Source organism: Perca fluviatilis, chromosome 6 (assembly GCF_010015445.1).
Source record: "Perca fluviatilis chromosome 6, GENO_Pfluv_1.0, whole genome shotgun sequence".
Lineage (NCBI taxonomy): Eukaryota > Metazoa > Chordata > Actinopteri > Perciformes > Percidae > Perca > Perca fluviatilis.
This window is the reverse complement of record NC_053117.1, coordinates 37,889,025-37,911,235: the sequence shown is the minus strand read 5'-3', so window position 1 is coordinate 37,911,235 and position 22,211 is coordinate 37,889,025. Positions and strand designations below refer to the sequence as shown.

The following is a 22,211-nucleotide window of genomic DNA, read 5'->3' as shown; positions in this document are numbered from 1 at the left end:
GGTCAGTAGGTAATGTTATAGGCTCGTGCACTGCGCAGAGGCTGCAGCAGCAACTGCGCGTGAACCAGAAGAGGAAACCTGCAGCAAAACACAAGTGGACAACTTCTTCTGAGATATGGTAATGTTATTTAAAAATGAATGTACCTACCGTACGAAGACTGTAGTTTTCATGCAGTGATATTTAATTTAAAGTCTGCTCTCCGTCTCAACTGACACTTGAAGCATTGAAAAAAATAGCGTCTCGTGTAAGGTTAAAGTGATAGGCTACTATATACACTGCATATCATAAACAAGCTAAAAGCAGGTGCAGGCTAACTTTAAGCTAATTTGTGTAATGTGCTACGTCTAAAATTGTCTTCAGTCTTCTTGTGTCATTTCAATATAAGTATAGATAATTTAGTTACCATGGAATAAAAATAAACTGAAAGTAATGATACGAAAGGGCGCTGTGTGCCCCTCTCTCTTGTTGCAGGAGGAAGTTAGCCAAATGTTACTATTAAGTTCAACTTTAAATATAGAAACGCATTAGCAGCACGTAATACATGTCTTGACGCGTGTCCCCTTCAGTTGGAGTAAATTAACGCGCGTGACACATTTTTGAATATTGTAATTTAACACCGACATTGACCAATTAAGACCCATTGTTAAGTAAACTAGGATTCTTCTCATCACTGCAGAGTAGTGCAGAGTGATGTGTTGTCTAGTCCAATGGTTCCCAAAGTGGGGTCCGGGGACCCCCAAAGGGTCATGAGGGGGTTCCAAGGGGATCCCAGCAAGAAGGGGAATAATTTATTGCCACTGACGTTATTATTCCATCCATAAGTAACACAATGACATATTGTGTGGCTATGTTGGTCACGGGTTTCATACTGTACCGTACACTTGATGTAATAAAATATCCAAAAGCAAAAACCCTATCAGACGGCAGACCCTGGGACATAATCTTGGAGACAAATGTTCTATTATTTGCCTTTTCCCCACTTAGACATTATGTCCACATTACTGATGATTATTTATCAAAAATCTAAGTGTGAAGATATTTTGTTAAAGCCCCAATTGTCAACCCTAGAATATCGCCGCAATATCGATATTGAGGTATTTGGTCAAGAATATCGTGATATCTGATTTTCTCCACAACGCCCAGCCCTAAGTGTGACCATCTCACATCCAAAGACAGTCGGTGAACGGATGTCTTGCTGACACCAAAAGGCTCTGCCACAACCCCATTCTGCACAGGTGGCCAACTTGTACAATGTTACCTCTCTCCATTTAGCCAAAGAACTTCGCTTCTAAACTCTTTGATTTAGCAAGACGGTTTGCAATCTACAACCATGCATAACGTCAACTTGTGATGAAACTACGCTTTGTGTAGTCTAGTTTATTCGCTCTAAACCAGTTGATGGAAACGCTTCTAATTCGTATTTTTCTTTTTTTGCGACATTTTAAAAATCCATTTGACATTAGATGGAAACATGACTAGTGTGAGCACTAGGGTGTCAGCCGGACTGTATCGCTTGGCAAAGGGCTACACTATTTAAATCTAACATATTTAAACAAACACAACTCATTTGTCTGTTGAAAATAATGACTCCTTGATAGGGCTGCACAATTAATTGCAATTTTATCAAAATCACAGTATGGACTAGTGCATTATCTAAATCACAGGGGGGCACAATATTTGTTAAAGGTAAACTATAGCTGTGTTCGAAACCGTTCCCTCATTCACTCACTCATTATTCCCTATATGGTGTTTATTAAATAGTGAACTATATAGGGAACGACCAAACACGATTTTGGACACTCACTGAAAGTATCGGAGGCGGGTGCGCCCAGCAACATGTAAACAAACCAAAACGAAAATACCTCTAATACGTCCCTAAAACAAACCGAGCACTCAGGAGAATGATAAAAGGATGTTTATTATATATGTTGCATGTTACATTTCCACTGTTTAGAAACCAAAGCCCGCTCCATCTTTCCGTTTCAGTTTTCGCCGGTCCTTCTGCTTCTTCTTCTCCTGAGGAACAACACGGCTGTGTTGCATTGTGGGTATACAGGAGTAAAATGTAGGGTACATCTTATGTACAGTAAAATTAGCAGTGCATTGCGGGTATTTTATAGTGGACTATATAGTGAATGAAATTAAACGGGAAGAATTCAGACACCACTAAAAAAATTACGAACACATCATATAGGGAACTATTTCCGTGATAGGGAACGGTTTCAAACACAGCTACTGTGTCAAACCGTTCTGAATGAAACATTGTGGTGCTGCAGAGAGGTTCCGGCCTACAAATCCTGTCCTACACAATAGAACAGTTTTCAATAAAATGAGAATAATGATTAAAAAAAAAATATCTGGAATCGTATCACAATTGCAATATCAGTCAAAAATAATCACAATTAGACATTTTAATCATATCGTGCAGCCGTACTCCTTGACTAATAGCGAACACTGTTGTTCTGCAGGCTGTGCCGGTGCCGTTTCTGGTCTTATGTGCCTGTGTTTTGGGGCTTTACCGTGGTGTGGAAGCAACACCAGACGCCCTGAGCTCTCTGGATGCTTCTTTCTGTCAGTAAGTAGCCCATAATGCATCAGGGAGCTGTGATCATAGTGTCATTACAATGATAGGTAAACCATACATAAAAGTAACCCGGTAAAGAGGGAAGGGTTTGAACTGAACCTTTATTTGCTCACTTAATGTTGCACTGAAGCATCTGCTAATGGCACTATGGGAACCTTTTTAAATAAGTTGACTATGTTTATCTGAAGGTGTGATAGGTGTTCACTTTGCCCTCGATACAGAATGTTATACAAAACCGCAGCCTGAGTTTAATCTTTTATGTCTTTTCAATAAAGAGGTGGACTAGAGGTCGTCTATCCAGAGCTGGATGTTGATGAGTGCCTCGTAATTTCAAAGGACCTTCGAGAAAAGATGAGCACAGTTTGGAATGCACCAAATGTATACTTCCCTGGAGCACGAACAGTAAGATGTGTGTTTGTGTGTGTGTGTGTGTGTGTGTGTGTGTGTGTGTGTTGTTTGTGTTGTTTGTGTTGTGGCACGTCAGAGTAATCAAATAATTCTAGTAGACCGGTATTTACATGCACAGTTATTATAATTAAACAACTGTGGGTTATTAAATAAGAGAACAGTTACCACTTTTTTCTTATTAAATAGTTGACTGAACTGTCACAGAACACAAATATATTTGACAGATTCTAAACTGACACCCATTGGTACATCGGTACGTCAGATTTAAAAAGAAATCCTCATCTCTTTGTGTCTGCCTTTTTTGTTTGTTTCTTTGTTTGTTTCTTTCTTTGATAGAACAGAGGATTTAAGAGAGCAGAGCACTTTAATGAACATTAGTAGTAATTCAAGATGTCAACATGCCGGAGTTAGCAAGAATGCTAATTAACATCTGTAGGTAACAAAAACAGAACATTACAAGTAGCAAGATATAGATACAATAGACAAGTAGAAGAGGACAAAATACATTATGCAACATGTCAAGTAAAAAGTGAGCACAGTTCTTGTTTTGCTTTGAGCCATTGTTTGAGATGAGTCTTAAAAGTAGGATATGGAGGGCACACCCTTACTGCACATGCTCGGCTATTCCAATATTTACATATCTTTACTGACAGCACAGTTTGTCAAAATGTGGTCAACTAAATTTATATGACACCTCACTGTCCCCTTTAATCAGGCCCATACAAAGCCTTAAAAAACAAAGCATATTTGAAACTTTTAAAATTCTCAAAGCTTAAGAAATTATATTTTTTAGAATGTTATGATGATTAAATGTGAGTTGGTTTTTTTATCAAACACTTTTATAGCTTTCTTGAATAGTAATTGTATTTGTTAAAGTGTTTTATACCTGTAAGTGACCAGTCAGTACAACAATACTCAATGCAAGAAAATATCATCGAGTGTAAAACATCTTGCCGGCATTAACTGTCAGAAATGGTCTGATCTGCTTAAAGTTTTGCAAATTAAATTTTACATTGTTTAACACCTTTTTTACTTGACTTTAAAAGGTTAATGTTAAAGGTCTTTCTCATTAAACAAAGCAACTCAGACAAAGAGGGTACATTTTGACATTGTACTAAACTACTACTGAAATGTTGTCTTTGTGTATATTCTGTTATTTGGCAAACATGCACATGCTTATTGTTAACACTAGAGTGCAGTGATAGATCAAACCAGCTGCATCTCTACCTCAACAGAACAGGCTTTACGTTACTGTCAAAAGAAACAAAAGGTTAACAGCATTTTTCTTTAAAAGTATAAGCATGAACTCAGTAATTTTTAAAGTGGTCATATTTTTATTTATTGATCCCGAGTGGGGAAATTACAATTTACACTCACTACACACAGGTCTGAAATACACACACATGCTCAGGTCCTATTCATGCACAAATGGAGACATGTCAGAGTGAGTGGGCTGCCAGTGCTGGACCAGCACCCGGGGTGTCTTGCTCAAGAGCCCAGGAGGTGAACTGGGATCTCTCCAGCTACCAATCCACACTCTGTACTTTTTTGGTCCGGGACTTGAACCAGTGATCCTCCAGTTCCCAACCCAACTCCCTACAGACTGAGCTACTGCCACCCCATATTATCCTTTTTGGCATTTTCCCATAACCTTTATTGTGTTATATATCTTTTTTTTTGCATGTAATAGGCTTCCAAAGTGAAAAAGCCCAAAGTCCACCCCAAAGGGACTTACCATCTCCAACAGAAAACACTGTTCACAAACTGCTCCAAACAGCTCTATTGTAGTCCAGCCTTTACTTCAGAGACAAACGTGGTCACTTTGTAACACACGTTATAATGCTCGCCTAGCTGCTAGCGTGGCACGCCCTCATACTCTGCTTCTGACTGGCTAGTAGTCCTTACCTAGGTACTATAAGGGCACGCCCTCATACTCTGCTTCTGACTGGCTAGTAGTCCTTACCTAGGTACTATAAGGGCACGCCCTCATACTCTGTTTCTGACTGGCTAGTAGTCCTTACCTAGGTACTGTCAGGGCACGCCCTCATACTCTGCTTCTGACTGGCTACTGGTCCTTACCTAGGTACTGTCAGAGCACGCCCTCATACTCTGCTTCTGACTGGCTAGTAGTCCTTACCTAGCTACTGCACATGTGCGACTCCCAACAAAGACGGAACAGAAGTGAGATGTCTCACTCTGTAACTAAAACAGAGAGCTCAACACACAAGGTGAAAAGAGGAGCTGCAGCAATGTGCAGTACAACAAAAATATGGTGTTTTTTGAAAATTAAACCATGTAAACCTATTCTGATATAACCTCTAAATACAATTATGAACCTGAAAATGAGCATAATATGAGCCCTTTAAAATGTCAGGCTGTTCTCTCTAGCTTTGAGCTTCTGTGCCACTTTGTATTATCTGCATTACCTGTTCTGATTACTGATACACTGTAGTAATCTCTGTCACCAGAGGGTGGTGCTAGCACATCATACTTGTAAGTCTTTAGCTGAACTACTGATAAACCAAAGTAATGTCCTATCCACAATTTATACTATCCAGAACGTCAGATAACATACATTGTAGAGAAGATAATACTGTCATTAACGTTCATAATTCAGTGACTTATTTTGACTGATAAATCTCTGTAATCTCTGTTTAGACATTTCCATCCTCAGTTCGGTGGCATTACAGTTATTAAATTAAATTACATCAGACAGAACACAAAGCTGTGTGTGTGTGTTAGAGCACCAGTGTATAAATCAATATTCTTCAGTGGTTTACTAAATTAATTACTTATTTATATAAAGACTGAAGAGAAAACCATCACCCTAAGATTAAAATATATATAGCTACATGTATTTAATTTATCTTAAAGAGTAGGCTGTCATTGAAAGTAAAGCAGTAACACTACAGTTTGAAGTTTGAGTGCCATATTAGATTTAGATAAGACATCCATACTATGCTTGTGCTAAATATGATTTAAGAATATATAAACTGCAATGTCAGAATGACTTTGGTGATGATAAAACAAAGGAAATGCTTTTGAGAAGAGAATGGCATTAACATTACAGCTCATAAATAACTTTTATACTGCATAAACTGAAAAGAGAAACATGTTTGGGAAATGGGTCGACAGTAAATCAAGTAGGGCTCAAAGACATGTAGCAGGGTTTTCCTGCCATTAAAATGTTTAGGTGCAGCACCCGAGCCGTTTTTGGGCACCACCTAAGCCAAATGAATGTCACTGAAAGAGTTTTCTCAGATCTAATGATTGTAGTTGGACTTCTTTTGCAAGTTTGATTTTAAGCTTTTTGAGTGGTATTTATTTATTATCTGCTCTAGCTTTTCCAATGTTTTAGACACAGATATGGAGATAATAATGGTCCAAAAATGATGTGATAAAGAGACGCAAAACTACCACAAAGAGACAAAAATCGACTACAAAGAAATGCCAAATGACCAAAGAGAGACAAAACAACCCCAAAGAAAACAAAAATGACCAAAAAGAGACGCAACACGACTACAAGGAGACGTAAAAACCCATGAAGAGACACAAAATGTATGGGAAAATTGCAGTTTAACAATAAATAAATTGAAAAACATAACATTTTCTTGAGAAAAGGACACCTATACACTAAATACATGCACCAAAGTCTTCCACAAAGCGAGGGAAAACACTGTAGGGCTGTGCAGTTAATCAAATTGTTATCGCGATTTAGATTTGAACAATCACAAATACAATGTGCAGCCCTAACATGTAGTATGTTCCTCTGAAAATACCTACTCTCATCATGCCAGATATAAAAATTATCACAGAGCTTCATTAAGATGTGTAAGATTAATTTATCTATATGTGTATTTTTCAGTGGATCATGTTCTTTTATTGTTGAGCAACAAATTGAGAGAGACACAGCTCCCAATCTATAGAACCTCTGCTGAAGTTGACAATGAAATTGCATCAAGCGCGCACCAAATCCTATATCTATAAATTGAAAACTTAAATTGAAAGCCACCTCGATTTAGGAAGTAGTTTATGAATTCCAGAGCTAAGCAGTCTGGCTTGAACATGATCTATTGCCCTTCTCTTGCCCAAACTCCATTTGATCTATGGTCGTATTATCTATAATGCTGTCTTACATGATTCTCTTTTATTGCCAGAATCCGTGTCAGACAGCAAAACAGATTACACGTTAGATTAAATCAATACAAACTTTATTTACTGGGCTTTGAAATGTAATTCTCCATTTCTCCTGACACTTAAGTAAGCGCACACTGTTGAAGGATCATATTGTTGCCGTTGGTTCTGTGGTTGGTCCGCTTGTCCACCATGCTTTCTGTCCCTGTGCCATGCTGCCAGCGCTGCTGCTATTCTCTGCCACTCAGCCCTTGTACCCAGTAGCAAGAATACAGAATAGTGGCCGCTCAGTTTCAAATCCACCCACTGCAACACCCACTTCATTACTGCGACGTAACTGTAATGGGGCGCAATGGGCAGTAGTCCCATAAACTCGCTTCTAAATAGGTGCTCATAACCAAAAACAAAAGCAAAGGGCCACAGAAACTGCAGATTTCTGTGTTCAAACTGTGATTCAACACTCAAACTTATGTGTTAGCTAAAGCTGGCGTGTGTGTGTGTGTGTGTGTATGTGAAGCATTTTTAGAAATCCTAATTATACTCAGAAGCCTCAAAAGCAAGTGGGACATGTATTGGCTAATGGGACTAAACTGTTACAACATGACTTGGTTACAATTAGTCTCATAAATAAAGTTCAAAGTGGTAAAACGGATTGGAAATGAAACAGACCTGGCCATATTATTTCATGGGAACATGTTTTGAAAATTGTTTATTGTAATTAGTTTGAAGTACAGAATGCTGAAGGTTGCCATGTAAGTTTTAAAAGACATGCACTTTAAGTCACTTAGTTTAATTAATAAATTAACCTCTGAACTCTGCAACACTAGAACTCTGTGGAAGATAAAGCTTTTGTTTTCATTTCCTGGTGAAGGTTTGAAATACTGTGCCATGTTTGTACAATAACTACAGGCTTAAAGTTTAAGGACACAGCTAGTGTTTCAAAGGGGAATACATAATATAAGTCTGATTAGAATTTAGTTACAATAAATGGTAAATGCCAATGAATTCTCTGAATATTAAACACCAATTAAATGGGTCATACCCAAGCAGAGCAACAAATGTTCACCATCTTTTCTTGACCTGTAGTCCTAATTGTAATATCCAAAATGACATAGAACAGCGACCTCATGAATAGTGTCTTTGTGGAAATTACAGGGTAACTACTGTTTTTTTTGGGGGTCTAAGTTACTGATGGAAACAACAATCTTTGACATTGGTCCAGTATTATGCAAGGTCGCTGCAGTCGGCAGCGGCGAAACAAGCTACAATATAAGTTAATAGGGCAGCTTGTATTTACCTTCACAAAAGTGCTTGTTTTACCGCTGACAGGCACAGATTAATATTCTAAGTGTCTGACAACATTATGGAAAAGATTTCTAAGGAGGTCGACCTTTCTGTTAAAGAATTAGATCCTTTTTTAAACATAAAAACATCCACGAAATTGCGTTCGCTAAACCCACCAGACTCCATGTAAATAAACAGTCATTTAAGCATCGTAAAATACACTTCATTCAAAGTCGACAGAAAGAAAATAAAACTATGAAAAGCCGTTTTGGGTCGTCTTTTCACTTTTCCAACCATCACAATTCTAGTTTTGGTTGAAATAAACACATAGTTTACCAATTTATATGTAAAAATACGTTGGCTCTATACACGCTAAAAGTATTGTTTTTTAAATGGAGTCTGGTGGGTTTAGCGCTAGCGACTTCAGAGCTGTTTCTGGTTAAACAGAAAGGTCTCAAAGAGGTTTTAAAGGTCTATCTCTGAAGGGATCCTTCCCATAATGTTGTCAGACACTTACAATATTAATCTGAGAACTGTCGTGGCAAAATGAGCACTTTTGTGAAGGTAAATACAAGCTGGACAATTGCCCTATTAACTTAAATTGTAGCTTGTTTCGCCGCTGCCGACTTCAGCGATCTTGCTTAATACTGGACCAATGTCAAAGATCGTTGTTTCAATCAGTCACTTACACACAAAAACATAGGAAAATAGGTTGAAAAAAATGGTGGTTACCCTTTAAGGTCTATGTTTGAGCTGAAAAACCCAGCTTCTTGCTCCAGTCTCACAACCTGATGACTTTTCTCAGTAAGAGACAGAAATATCTGTTAACTTCAGTCTTTTGAAGACACTTCTAGAGGTGAGGAGCCAAAGCTGTAATTGGAACTTCTTCTAGGTTCACAAGATAAATATCTTCAGTTAGAAGTTAAAATTGTGCTGTTATAAATTGGTCAGGAAGTCAGCTCAAGAAACAAAGAAGATGCTTGGCACTGGTCATCATCCAATTTCATTTTTAGTAAAATCCTGATATACCTGTACAAAAGATATTTTCCTACATTAGACTGCAGAAACATTACTGTTGATTTATTAATTGTTATATAAAGATGCAGATTAATGATGGACTGCTGAAAGTTGTTTCTAAATGGCAAAATGATGTATTACCGTAACACCTTTCCTGTTAAAAATATACGCTCATAGTGTCTCAGTTCAACAGCAATATCTGCTGTAAGTGCCAAAATGCTTTTAGGATTTGTTTTCACAGAGATAAAGGGCTACATGAGTTTCTCATGTTAGTAGAAGCTCTTTGAAAAACCAAACAACTTGGCTACATGACAGAAAACAGATAAACCTTTGCCTGCAGAACATCATAAAAGAAAAGTGGAAATTAAGAAGATTCCAAAAATAACCAAAGAACTCTGAACTAGAAAGGATTAAAACGCTCTGTATATATTTGGTTACATGTCAGCTCATCCATGTGTGCAACTAATGTTTTAGTGAGCTTTCATCTTCTTAAACCATCGTGAACTTTGTGTTTGATTGAGCTTTTATTGTCCTCTGTGAACAGCCTGATGACATGATTTTAGTAAGGATGAGAATCTATAGGCACCTCGTGATTCAGACGGCTACCATGCGGTTATAAAACGATTATCAATCGTCAAAATTTGTTATTTATCTACAGCAGAGGTGCCCAAATTCTTTCATATGAAGGGTCAAAATGTATCTGGATGGAAGGCCACGGGCCAAAAATAAACGTTGATGTTGAAGAATTCCGTAATTCTTGCCATTCTCCGTAGATAAAACGTACGTATGTAATTTAAATGGGAAGTTTACCAGCACTGTGCTTTACATTGCCGTTAAACTCAGATTATGTACTTTTTAACTGCACAAAATGTACGTTTTGTAGTCATTTCTTTCAAAATTAGAGGAGAATAAGCATGAGCATGTCAAATCCGTGGCGGGCCAAAACAAAGAGACAGCATGGGCCACACTTGGCCCGCGGGCCCCAAACTGGGCAGCCTTGATCTACGTGATTTATTTTTTCTTGCCGTGTGACTACATGCTACTTTTAAAACATATCATATTCGTAATGATCCAATGAACAGATGATTAATACAAGAAACGTGAAATATGGTTTTTCAAGTTAGGTGTGTTGTCAAATATTTTAGTCTAGTTAGACATAGTCTCGCTTTGCCAGGCCCTCCTCCAAAGCACGCTGAAGGAGGGTCTGACTACTCCAAATACCATTCAGTGATGGGAGGAAAACATGATCTGGTTTATTGGAAAGTAAGTCAACTCAATGAAAAGTGATGTCTCTTGTTTCTTTTTTTTTCACTAACTAAATATTGAACTTATATTAGAGGGCAGAGAGTTTGGTCTTATGTGCATCCACTAGAGCATCCACTAGAGCATTCTTATGTTTGACATTAATGTACACTACAGATCATTTAAAAATACTTATGTGCATTTATTTTGATACAGACATTCTCATCATTCCTCGACGTAGTCGGTGTAAACATCACAGGCCACAGAAGCTATGTTTACCTCATAGTTAGTCCAAAAGTTGAGTTGGAGTTTTTTTTTTTTTTTTTTAGTAAGGACCATAGCCACAGGGCACATTCTTAGACATGGGGGATTTTCAAAGCCTTGTTTTTTTGGTAGACATTTCTTGCATCTGGTGGATGGAATGAGGGTTTAAACCATTACTGCGATTAGAGCTGCCTCACTATGATCTCTTGAGCTTGCTTACTGCTGCTAATAGCTGTTTCCTCTCTATTTCCCTCTATCTTTTTCTTTTTCGCTTTCTCTCTCTCTGTGAATGATTTTTATGCTTTGCTAAAACATGTGGGGGCGTTGAGAGAGGATTTAAATGCAACGATCCCCCTCCTCTTTTTTTTCTTCTTTTTTTTCTCTTTTTTTTGTGAATCTCAGCGTTCTTTTCTGCAAGCCTCTGATGACGACAGGGCAGCTTTAAGCCTGGCAGTGCCCACGGCAGGCTGCCGTCTCAGCGCTGCCCACTCTCCTCTGTGTTGGCATGCCGGAGAAAGCGAGGGTGGGGTTCCTCTTTAGCAGACCATGTCATTCCTAGGAAAGCCTACATGTCCACCCATGCAGGATTCCTGATAGGTCTTCATGTTGGGGATGTGAGAGTGCAAAGGCAGGGGTTTTATTTTCAGTAGGCGATGGTCTCAGTCAGCTGAGAGTCAAGGATATATATTTAGATGAACAGACAAGGCGCTTACTTGATCCTTTGAGGGTCAACAAGTGAAACATGTTCTGTAATATCCATCTAATTGCATATTCAGTGTCATCAGGTGGGTGTTTTTGGCTCTGCTGGATTAAATAAGCGCGTTTGGCCGAGATTCAGTGACTTTATTTCCTTAGCTAATGTTCCCCTTTGTCATTATAACACCCTGTTAAGCTGACCCGTGTCCCGCTTCATTCAGTCATTGCCCACTACTACACAACATATATGATTCATGCAAGCTTCCTGAAGAGGAAAGATTTACAACCTTCTGCTAGCAGGAGCGCTGGATTGATTATGCATATTCAGTGGAATGAAGAGAGGCAATAAACCTAAACCACCTTTCCACACAGAAGAATAATAATTTGCACTTTATGAAGCAACGCTGCAGCACGTGGACCGTTAGGTGCAAGCAGAAGTACTCAAAAGGATATTGCGTCTCTCATGCACCTGACACATTCATGACCAATATTTTTATACCTTCTTATTCTTATAGGGAAACCTGATTATGGAAGCAATCATAATCACAATTATTTTTGGTCAATATTGAAATGATGATTATTTAACGGGATTCCTCATTGACTTTTGAAAAGACGTTGCATTTATTGAACTTAAAAAACATCCAAAACAGTTAAACAAATCAACAGTGAAAACACATTGAACTGTGAAATTTCCCTTCATACTTTTCCCGTTGAACTTTTTGAATTCCCCTTCAGAACACAAGACAAAATAAAAGTTTACTTGCAAAACGTAATGGCCAAAATAATCGTTTTTCTCAATTACATTGTTTATTTGATCGTTAGGAGCCAAAATAAAAATTGCGATCAAAATTTGATTAATTGCACAGCCCTACCTGCCCTCTTCCTGTTTTCTTCTCCTCTCCACTCACCCATGCATTCGCTTATACACCAACAGTCTATTTTATTTTTTGGAGCGACCCTTTTTGTACCCCTGCTGTTGCAGCATGGTATTCCTTCACCTTACATTTGGTTGAAGAGCGTAGGCAGGCAGCAATACTTTTTACTCTGTGGCTGTGAGTAAAATGTGATTTCAATTACCATAAAAATGTATTGTATTATCAATGGGAGGATAAGAACAGATTAAGGAAGCTCTGGGATGCTCTTACAGATGACAATGGTCAGGTTTCTATGCAGGCAGCAGTATTGGAGAAAATGATTTTCAGTGTTTGGCAAAAGCTCTGACTAAAGGAGGTGATTCAACATGCAAAGCCGATTCAACCGACCCTGATGTTCTTAAGACTAGTTTATTTGCTTCAATACATGGGAACGTTTTTAGTGTTGAAAGAGAGGTCAACTTTCCTTACATAGCAAACTATCAAAGTCTTAAAATGTAACCGTCCATTGTTGAAAGAAAATGTGCAAAAGTTAATGTCTGCAATCCATTCTCACGAACGGGTTCATGTGATATCGTACAAAAATGTATTCAGTATCCTACGAAATTATGGTGACCCTCGTAAGTCACGTGATGACCGGTCACATGGCAGTTAAGGTTAGCCGTCTTTACAGTTAAATTTAGCCTGGAAAAGGTTACTGTGAGCCGGGTACAGAGCACCGAGCGGTGCTGGTCCTTTCTGGGGCCGTTACAGTTAAGTTAAGCTGACAGAAGTTGACTGTCATGCGGCGACGACAGTTAAAGGCATGGTTGGTAATGTTGAAAAGCTAGCAAGATTTGAAAGTAGCATCTACTCGGAGCTCCGACTAAATCGGAAGAAGTTACCAACCCTGCTTTTAAAGCTCCCATGGCACGCAAATTTCACTTTATGAGGTTTTTTAACATTAATATGAGTTCCCCCAGCCTGCCTATGGTCCCCCAGTGGATAGAAATGGTGATAGGTGTAAACCGAGCCCTGGGTATCCTGCTCTGCCTTTGAGAAAATGAAAGCTCAGATGGGCCGATCTGGAATCTTCTCCTTATGAGGTCATAAGGAGCAAGGTTACCTCCCCTTTCTCTGCTTTGCCTGCCCAGAGAATTTGGCCCACCCATGAGAGAGAGAGAGAGACATCAGGGCTTTCAAACGAGCAAAGTGGCAGTTGGTCAAGACCACACCCCCACTCTCCACCTTGCCCCCCCCTCTCTCGTCTTCAATAGCATTTCAAGCTACAGACACAGAAATGGCACATACTAAGGAAAGCTCATTGTGGGACTGGCTCTAGTGGCTGTAATTCTGTACCAAGGCTAAATTTCGGGAACAAGACTTCAGATACAGTATTAGGGGACCACTAAGGCCTACATAAAAGAGACTTCAGATACAGTATTAGGGGACCACTAAGGTCTATATAAAAGAGACTTCAGATACAGTATTAGGGGACCACTAAGGCCTATATAAAAGAGACTTCAGATACAGTATTAGGGGACCACTAAGGTCTATATAAAAGAGACTTCAGATACAGTATTAGGGGACCACTAAGGCCTACATAAAAGAGACTTCAGATACAGTATTAGGGGACCACCAAGGTCTATATAAAAGAGACTTCAGATACAGTATTAGGGGACCACCAAGGTCTATATAAAAGAGACTTCAGATACAGTATTAGGGGACCACTAAGGTCTATATAAAAGAGACTTCAGATACAGTATTAGGGGACCACTAAGGTCTATATAAAAGAGACTTCAGATACAGTTTTAGGGGACCACTGATTCCTATATACAGCATCCAAAAAGCAGCATGTTATGGGACCTTTAAGTGTAGACACCAAAACGAGTAGTTAATATTTGAAAAAAGATTTTGGCTTGGGTTAAAACAGCAGTCCACTTAGGAAGCAATCACGGGACATAAACGCACGTTTCCTGGGTGAAAGTCTTGCGTTTTCCCCTTAATTTCTTCCAGGACACGAACTCCGCTCCCCCGCTTGAAAGCTGTGTTTTATGAACCATCCATCCACTCCAACTGCCTCCCTACGCGGACCAGGGCGGTCTTATACAGCAGCGGGTCAATGTGGCGCATGCATAAATAAATACATGGAAATTACAATGCATTACATTTCGTAGCGATATGTAAGAATGTTCATTAGAACAGCCTGATGTCTGCATGTTGGAATCGGGTGCACATTTTTCCAACACGAGACCACACATGCCTGCTTCAGCACAGAGGCAATAGCAAAGACTTAGGAAAGGAGCAGGTCTTTAATAAAAAACCTGAACCTGTGCCTCCTGATTATTATTCAGTATTCACACAGAAATTCTATCTTGTCAGTTCATATACATTGACGGCAAGATCTGTTTAAACAGAGATTCATAATCTGCATGGGAAGTGCATCTGCTGCTGTGGATACTTAGACAAACATACAAGATTAAATTTCTATTTATACGAGCCACAGAAACCTAACATTTACCAGGGAATCATTGTAAGATCTGGATGAAGACTCGGTCGCACTTTGGCACAGTAAGAAACTTGTACATTTTATTAATGTGATCTGTCCAGCAGGGAGACATCTGCAGCCTCTTGTATGAGAGCGCCAAATTAGCCAAGTAAGGACGCAGGTTGGGGTGGTGGATGGGTAGAACAAACCCCAGTTTGTTTTCGTTTTTTTTTTTACGGAGCTACGTGACATTCAGCCTCACATGCGTAGCCAAAAGTGAAGTAACGTCTGATTTGAAACCAAACAACAATGTTTTTCTAAACTTAACTAATAGTGGGGCGGCATAGCTAACCTATTGTTCATTATCCATCAGTTTTTTTTTTTTTTTTTACCTTAACATTATTCATCTGAGTCATTTAACTTACCTTCTCTGTGTCTGCATATGGTGTGCCACGCCCCCGGGAGTAGTGTCATAACCGAAGAATCTATATTTAGTAATCTCCTACTTGCTTATGATGAGCTCAGTAATTTTATTGCCTTGCCTTGCCTTGATTATGGCAGTATATACATGTACAGATAAAAATTATGAAGCTTTACTGTCCCACTTCACCCACTGAGAACTGTGTACGGGAACCGTTTTTACTGATTCCCGGCACTATATAATAAAATTATAATATAATGAAATTATATGATTACATATAATTGTGAGTAAGTATTTCATTTAGTTCTCAGGGTTACTAGGATGTAGATAATGTCTGTTATTGCATTTTGACCAACCGCTGGCAGCCATTCACGGCAACCAGGGTGTGAGTTTGCGATGGCCCAGTATCCAGTTTTGTTCCCCATGTATCTGTCAATACATCTGCCAATTTGGGGGCTTTTACTACAAAATTAACAATTGTTACAATTTGTTGAGCAATGCCGCCCCACAATAGGAGGTGTTTATACCTAAACATCACCAACTAGTTTCACAATGTTAATGACGTGTTTTAAAACCGCGTTCTCTGATTTAGATATGAGAACAAAAACGCTCCTGTGGGTCGTATTAGAGGGACGATTAAACGACATATTGCCATATGATTTGGAGGACTTATTGTAGTTTCAATGTAAACTTTCTTTTAGATTCTATAATTTATCTTAAATAAATAATAGTTTTAATATAGACACTTGAGCACTTACTGTTGTGCTTTTGTATCGGAGGAATTTTACTTTCTTTTTTCCTTGACAGCCTCTTCTCTTTTAGAACTAAGTAATTACAAAGTTAAGAGTGATGATTGGAAGTTTACTTAAGACCCAGATGCTTGGCTTAGTGGCATTTTGCCCAAAATGTTTTGTGCTTCTCATTTGTGGTCCGGCACAGGGTTTAGTTACAGTTCTGTCCCAATCCTCTGATTCACCTTCTTTAGGAACAGCTTCAGGGCTGCTCATAATGCTTAACTCTCCATAATGCCATCCCCTTCATCTCCTCAGTGGTCTTATTGTCTTAACTCTGGATGGAGCGACAGAGTGTTGAGAAAAAAAACAGGTTAATACACGTTTGGCACGGTGAAAGTAAAGTATCTTTTCACAAATGCACCCTATTCAAGTTTTGCTTTTCATCAGATGATTCCTGCTTTTCCCAACTTGTTTAGTTACCTTGTGGGTCGGTTTTTTAAAACCATTCTTTAGGATATTTTACCAGCGATTTATTTTGCTTTTGTCACTTAATAGTAGTAGCAATCAGGTCAATTGATGCTTGATTGATCTGAGAACGGGGATGATTAAACTGCCTTCCTTGTCATTTTTTTCCCGATCCTGTAGTTTGGAAGCAGAGAAAATCAGAGAAAATGTTATGCAAATGATTTGTTAATCCCTTTACATTATTTGTTCCATTTCTCCCTTTCGCTTTCACACTCAATTTCTAGCACAGCGAGCTGACAGGCGGACACCCTCAGATTGCTAATTCTTAAGAAAAAAAAAGTCAGCCATGTATTTAGTATTTAGAATATACTTGCTTCAATCAATTAATTTGACTTGAATGATATACCTGAAAGCCCTTCGAGTACTTCACTTTAAAAACCTTCAACTTTAACCTCTTTCTCTTCTTTGTGTTTCAGTCTTAAGTCTAAGCCGGAGAGCAGTGGCACATGAAACTGTGACCAGCGTTTTTATATATTTATTTCTCTCTATAGTTTTGTTGTCCCAAAGGTTGGTGTTAAAAATAATAAGAAAGAGGTGGGATGGTCTTAGATTCAAGAAGCTTAAAAATGCAAAATCTCAAAATAAGCCCAATTTCCCCTAGCCAATCGCGTTGCATTTCGGTGGGCTTGTGTTGATCGTCTCAACTGACTCACATACCGCCCCTCCCCAAATAAAAACACTACAGATTTACGTGGCTTTTCAAAAAATGTATCTAGACATTTATCCAGCTTAATCTTCTTAACATATTAAAGTGATTTGCTTTACCCTGAAGTGGCTGAAGCTGCGAGCTCAACGCCCCTCATGGCACTAAGACCTGAGATGTATTGTGGACATCTTTGGCTCTTGAATAAGACAGAGGTGGGCCGAATTCGACCTGCTTTTCAGCTGTGGAGCTGTCCAAGCCGTGCGTCCATTTTATTCTATTTTGTACTGTTATTAGTCCAACTGTTGCACTCAGTCAGTGTTCTTAGGCACATGGCTCTGCCAGAACTGCCCACACTGTGGTGTGGAGGTTTGGGAGCTCTCAGCTTTTGAGCTGAACTGAAAGAGCTCTCTCGCAGCAGAGTAGGTGTTGGCAGGATGCTTTGTTTCTTTCTATGAATGTCATGAGAGGTATGGATAATGAGAAAGCTGACGCACAGTGATTAGGATTGGGCATAAAGAACCAATTCCAACTTGGATTCATTTTTTTTTATTGGAATCATTTGGAAAATTTGGTTTTGAATCCGATCATCGGTTCAAAATTTAACACGTGCAAGTTTTGGTTTACGTAGCGACCAGCGTACTTCCAGGTGCTTGTTGTGTTGAAGCCACGGAGCACAGCAAGCAGCGCTCTAAAGTGTGGCTTGATTTTACGTTGGAAAAAGCCGGGGAAAACTGTGAATCACCATTGAAACAAAATAACATTTTCCTTTTTATCTGTGAAATAGCGTGTGACCCGTTTCAACTCCAGCCCTCAAAGAATCCGAATCCAGAATCGATAAGAACCGGAATCGAAAGGAAGAATCAGAATTCGAATCAGAATTGTTAAAATCAAAACGATGCCCAACCCTTAAACAGTGATTGCACGATGTATCTGGGTGCCAACTTTATGCCTGACTGCAGATCTGGGCATGTTCAGATAGATGATGTGCTTAACCTTTTCTTCAGACGCAACCCAAATCTGAGAATGAGTAGTGACGGTTACAATGTGTTTTTCCTTAAAACACCACTTCACAGGCTGGGCAGCTAAAAGGTCTTGTTCAAACTCAAGTGCTGCTAATGCCTTTATATGGCATAATGCTCTATGGATGTGCTTCAGGGCATTAGTTTTGCCAGATCGCATCAGTAAAACTGTAAATTTAAACTTGAAAACAGTCATTGTAGATGAAGCCTGAGTCAATGTATTGCCTTCATGGTATTTAGCTTAATGTCTGTCAAAGTTAAATCAGTCCAGTCAAAAGTCAATGTGTCTGTGCTACAAGCATAATTAATTTTCTTTGGATAAGAGTTTAAAGAGCTGCCTAAAAAAGAATGGCCTCTTTAAACTTACTCTGTAAAGTAGTTTTCATTTGTTTTATTTCATAGATGAATGTTTTTTTTCTGACAAATGAAGACGAGTTTTGGCGGGACTGTTATATCAGCTACCAAATTAAGACCGCAATCATTTTGACAAGCCAAATATCCACGTTCAATATGTAATGTGCTCAGAAGCTTACTCACCACCTAGCTGTTCATAGCTCACAGGTTTTCTCACTTTTTTCCAGTCTGTGGCTCGATTGCTGCTGAAGTATTAAGGCCTTTACACACCAGGGGGGCTTTCTTTTCAATATTACAATATTTCAGATTTCAGATATATTTGTCCAAATAGTTTTTAATATATTTTTTCGAATAGTTGTTTTTGTCATAAGTTCTTCCACACTGGAATATTACACGGCGCCACTTAATCTTTTTTTCGAAACAATGCTGATTTTTCTGAGCTTCGTAACGCGAATATGGGCCAATCAACCAATAAAACGACAACATGGAGGCGCCTAAAACTTATTATGCTAATGAAAACCCTGTGAATAATGAAAACAAATCATTTATTTGTATTTCTCTATGTACAAGAAAGTTGTAGCCCCCTACTTGTGCATCAATGAATGTACCAGTTTGTCATTATCAATATGTTCCAAACCTAAGAAGCAGACAAGATCATTTACTCTGCATAGCTATGTTTTTGTATAAGGAAATGTATCTGATGCAACCAATATAACAGCCTGCCAAGACGAGTGTGACAGCACACAATGATGACTTGCTCTTGCAGATATGTATCTCCGCACTAATGTGCTATACCATAATGATTTAACTCTGATGGGTTTCTGCCCACTTATCAGGATACCTCCTAAAATGAAATGTTGCTCCATCCCTTCTCTTATCCAGCTCTCAGGTACTTCCCCTCTTGCACTTGGACTGAATGTCTGACAATTGTTAAAATCATACACTGAGGCTGTCCATACAAAGTGTTGTTGAACGCAGCACAGCTCCACGCAGTCGAGCACTTCAAACAAACTATGAGTGGTTGCTTCTTTTCATATCACAGAGAATAGGAGAAATTGATTGGAACTGGGAGGCTTAAGACTGGATTTTCCTCAACCATAATATTTTTTCTTTAACAACTGCAGCTTAAATTTAGATTTTTCTTTTTTTTCTGGCTTTGTTTTTTTATTTCTTTGTCCAAATCCTATCGAGTGGTGCTTCAGGTTTTTCCTTGAGTAAAAAGTTGATATTGTTGTGGAGAGGGAGAAAGGACTTTTTTTCATGTGTGCAGGAATGTAGATTTCTTCCCCCCGTGAAATCCTAATTGTGCCTTGGAGGGCTGGTAGGGTATCTCTGCTCGGCTCAGCTCAACAGGATTTGTGTCTGTGTATGTTAGAGTATGTCTCTTAGCTTGAATGCGGATGTAACCCTTTCATTGCACAAGCTGCTGATTTTTCAAATTTGCCGATAGGCTGATCCTGTGCATCCGTATCTTCTTGCAGAAGACATTGAAAGTTTTTTGTTTCAGAAAAGCTTCCATATTACATTTTCTTTCCCTGAAATATTTGATATCTGTTGAGAGCAAATGCAGATAACAAGTGGATCTCTTTCTCTGGATCAACTGTGTATGAAAATTAAGCTCTTGTCAATAGCGTATGGTCAGATTGAAGACATATCTCAGGTCAAAACCGCGTCTGTCCCGAGTGCTACTTGAATTATTGCTGTGCATTTATCTATGCAAATCCAGGATAAGATCCTATCTGCCTGCAGCGACATATCCCCCTGGATTTGGTGTATGTGAGTTAGGCAGGTTATGGTTGACAGTCAAAAAGGAATTGCAACAACATATATGCGAAGATTATTGCTGTAGTCATTAATTGTTGCTTGAAAGGGGATTAGGATTACCAGTCCTATAGAGCACTTAAACACCTGTCCTTCCTCACATCTAACAATGTGACTCTGTTTTTTTCTTATTTCAGTATCAGTTCAAGTTGGCAAAATAAAAAAGGCTGATTTATTCAAATGAATCATCAACGCTGGAAATGATTCAATATGTGCCACATTCAGATGGGTGATATATTATTCCCTTGGGGAGAGGCAAAGATGGAGCTGTGGAGCTGTTTTATTTGTGCTGTCTTTATCAGTGTGTCAGGCAGAGAGGCTGAGCTTGTTCTCTTTGAATGGACGAGCCCTTGAACCATAAACCTGTACCTCCTGTGATAACAGTTTTTGCATTGTGATATAAGTGCCATTCTCCGTGATGTCCCCTCTGACAGCGCTAAATATATCAACATACACAAAATGATCTGTCAGACGAATTATTTTATTCCAGCCAGTTTTCCAAAACTAAGGATTTTCAGTGCTGCGTGCAAAGCGTGTGTTTTTGAGGACACATTGTTGCTAAGGATTCAAAATTAAAGCGCAGTATTGTGGTTGCATTTCTCCAAGGTTTGCTGTTCATGCTCTTAATGTTTTGCCTGCAGGTGAACATTTTAACTGTTCTTTTTTGTCTTCCACACTCTGTGCTGTGTATCGTTTAACGCTTTTTCTGCTGCTGGGCCCTCAGACTGCTCTGACGTCTGAGATTGCCACATCTTCTAAGGTGATAAGAGTGCTCCGTGAATTACTCAGAGCCCGTGCGATGACATAGCCCTGATTGTCAGACGGGTGGGCTGGTGACACTGGAACACAGACGGTGCTTGTCTGTTTGAAATATTCTCTTTCGAGCTTCCAAGCCCTGGGCAGTCCTCTCTCCCAGTCTCCCAACACCCAGCTTCGCCCACTGAAACAAGACTCTTCCATACTGGAAAATCTGGCCCTGTCAACTGGCAGTCTTGACTAGGTTCAGCCCACACGCCAAGCAACCCCCCCACCACCACAAATTCAACCCCTTAATAGGCACTAGAGTTTGCCACCCCATGTAGAAGCCTTTTGGTCGCCATCCATGGATGGCGTCAATAGCATCTTCCTACACAACAGTGACTGAACGGAGGGCACAAGGAAATGTGGGAATAATTTACACTTTCTCACTGTACTACCATCAGAAACCATAATTAATCATGATAGAAAAAATGTGGAAGCCATCTTGGCTGGTGAGACACACAGTGCCTGTGAACAGGCCTGACACCTTTAACAGCTCCGATGGCCAAATAGGAATGAGTGTCAGAGTGCTTACAACTAAGCTCCCGTCATGGCAGCATTTATCCCATCGTCTTCAGAAGTGTGTTTGCTGCATGATGGTTCTCCATGAAGTGTAACTGTTGTAAGCCTTTCAGATATTATATTATAGACAGTCCTTAAAAATGTGGCACCAAGTGTCAAAGTAGATGCAAAAATAGCAATTACTCTTTCATTAAAGGGTAACTTTTTTTTCTTTTCAACCTGGATTTATTTTCCCATGTTTTTGTGTCCAAATGACTATTGGGAACAACAATCTTTGAAATTGGTCAAGTATTAAACAAGACCACTGGGGAAACGTTAATGGGCAGTTGCGCATCGTCAATTTACGTCCACTAAAAGTGCTGTCATTGCCGCTGACAGGCTCAGATTATTATTCTAAGTGTC

The 22,211-nt window shown here is 39.2% G+C and overlaps 1 protein-coding gene across 2 annotated transcripts in view; it reads left to right on the top strand.

Annotated features, from left to right (window-relative positions):
- Nucleotides 1–22,211, top strand: part of LOC120559987 (phosphatidylethanolamine-binding protein 4) — an 84,346-nt gene continuing 62,135 nt past the window's right edge. For both annotated transcript variants that reach the window (XM_039802067.1, XM_039802068.1), the window contains exons 1-3: nt 1–118; nt 2,470–2,576; nt 2,861–2,987. In XM_039802067.1, coding sequence (XP_039658001.1) covers nt 116–118; nt 2,470–2,576; nt 2,861–2,987 — 237 coding nt within the window. In that variant the 5' untranslated portion in view covers nt 1–115. The remainder of the gene's footprint in view (nt 119–2,469; nt 2,577–2,860; nt 2,988–22,211) is intronic.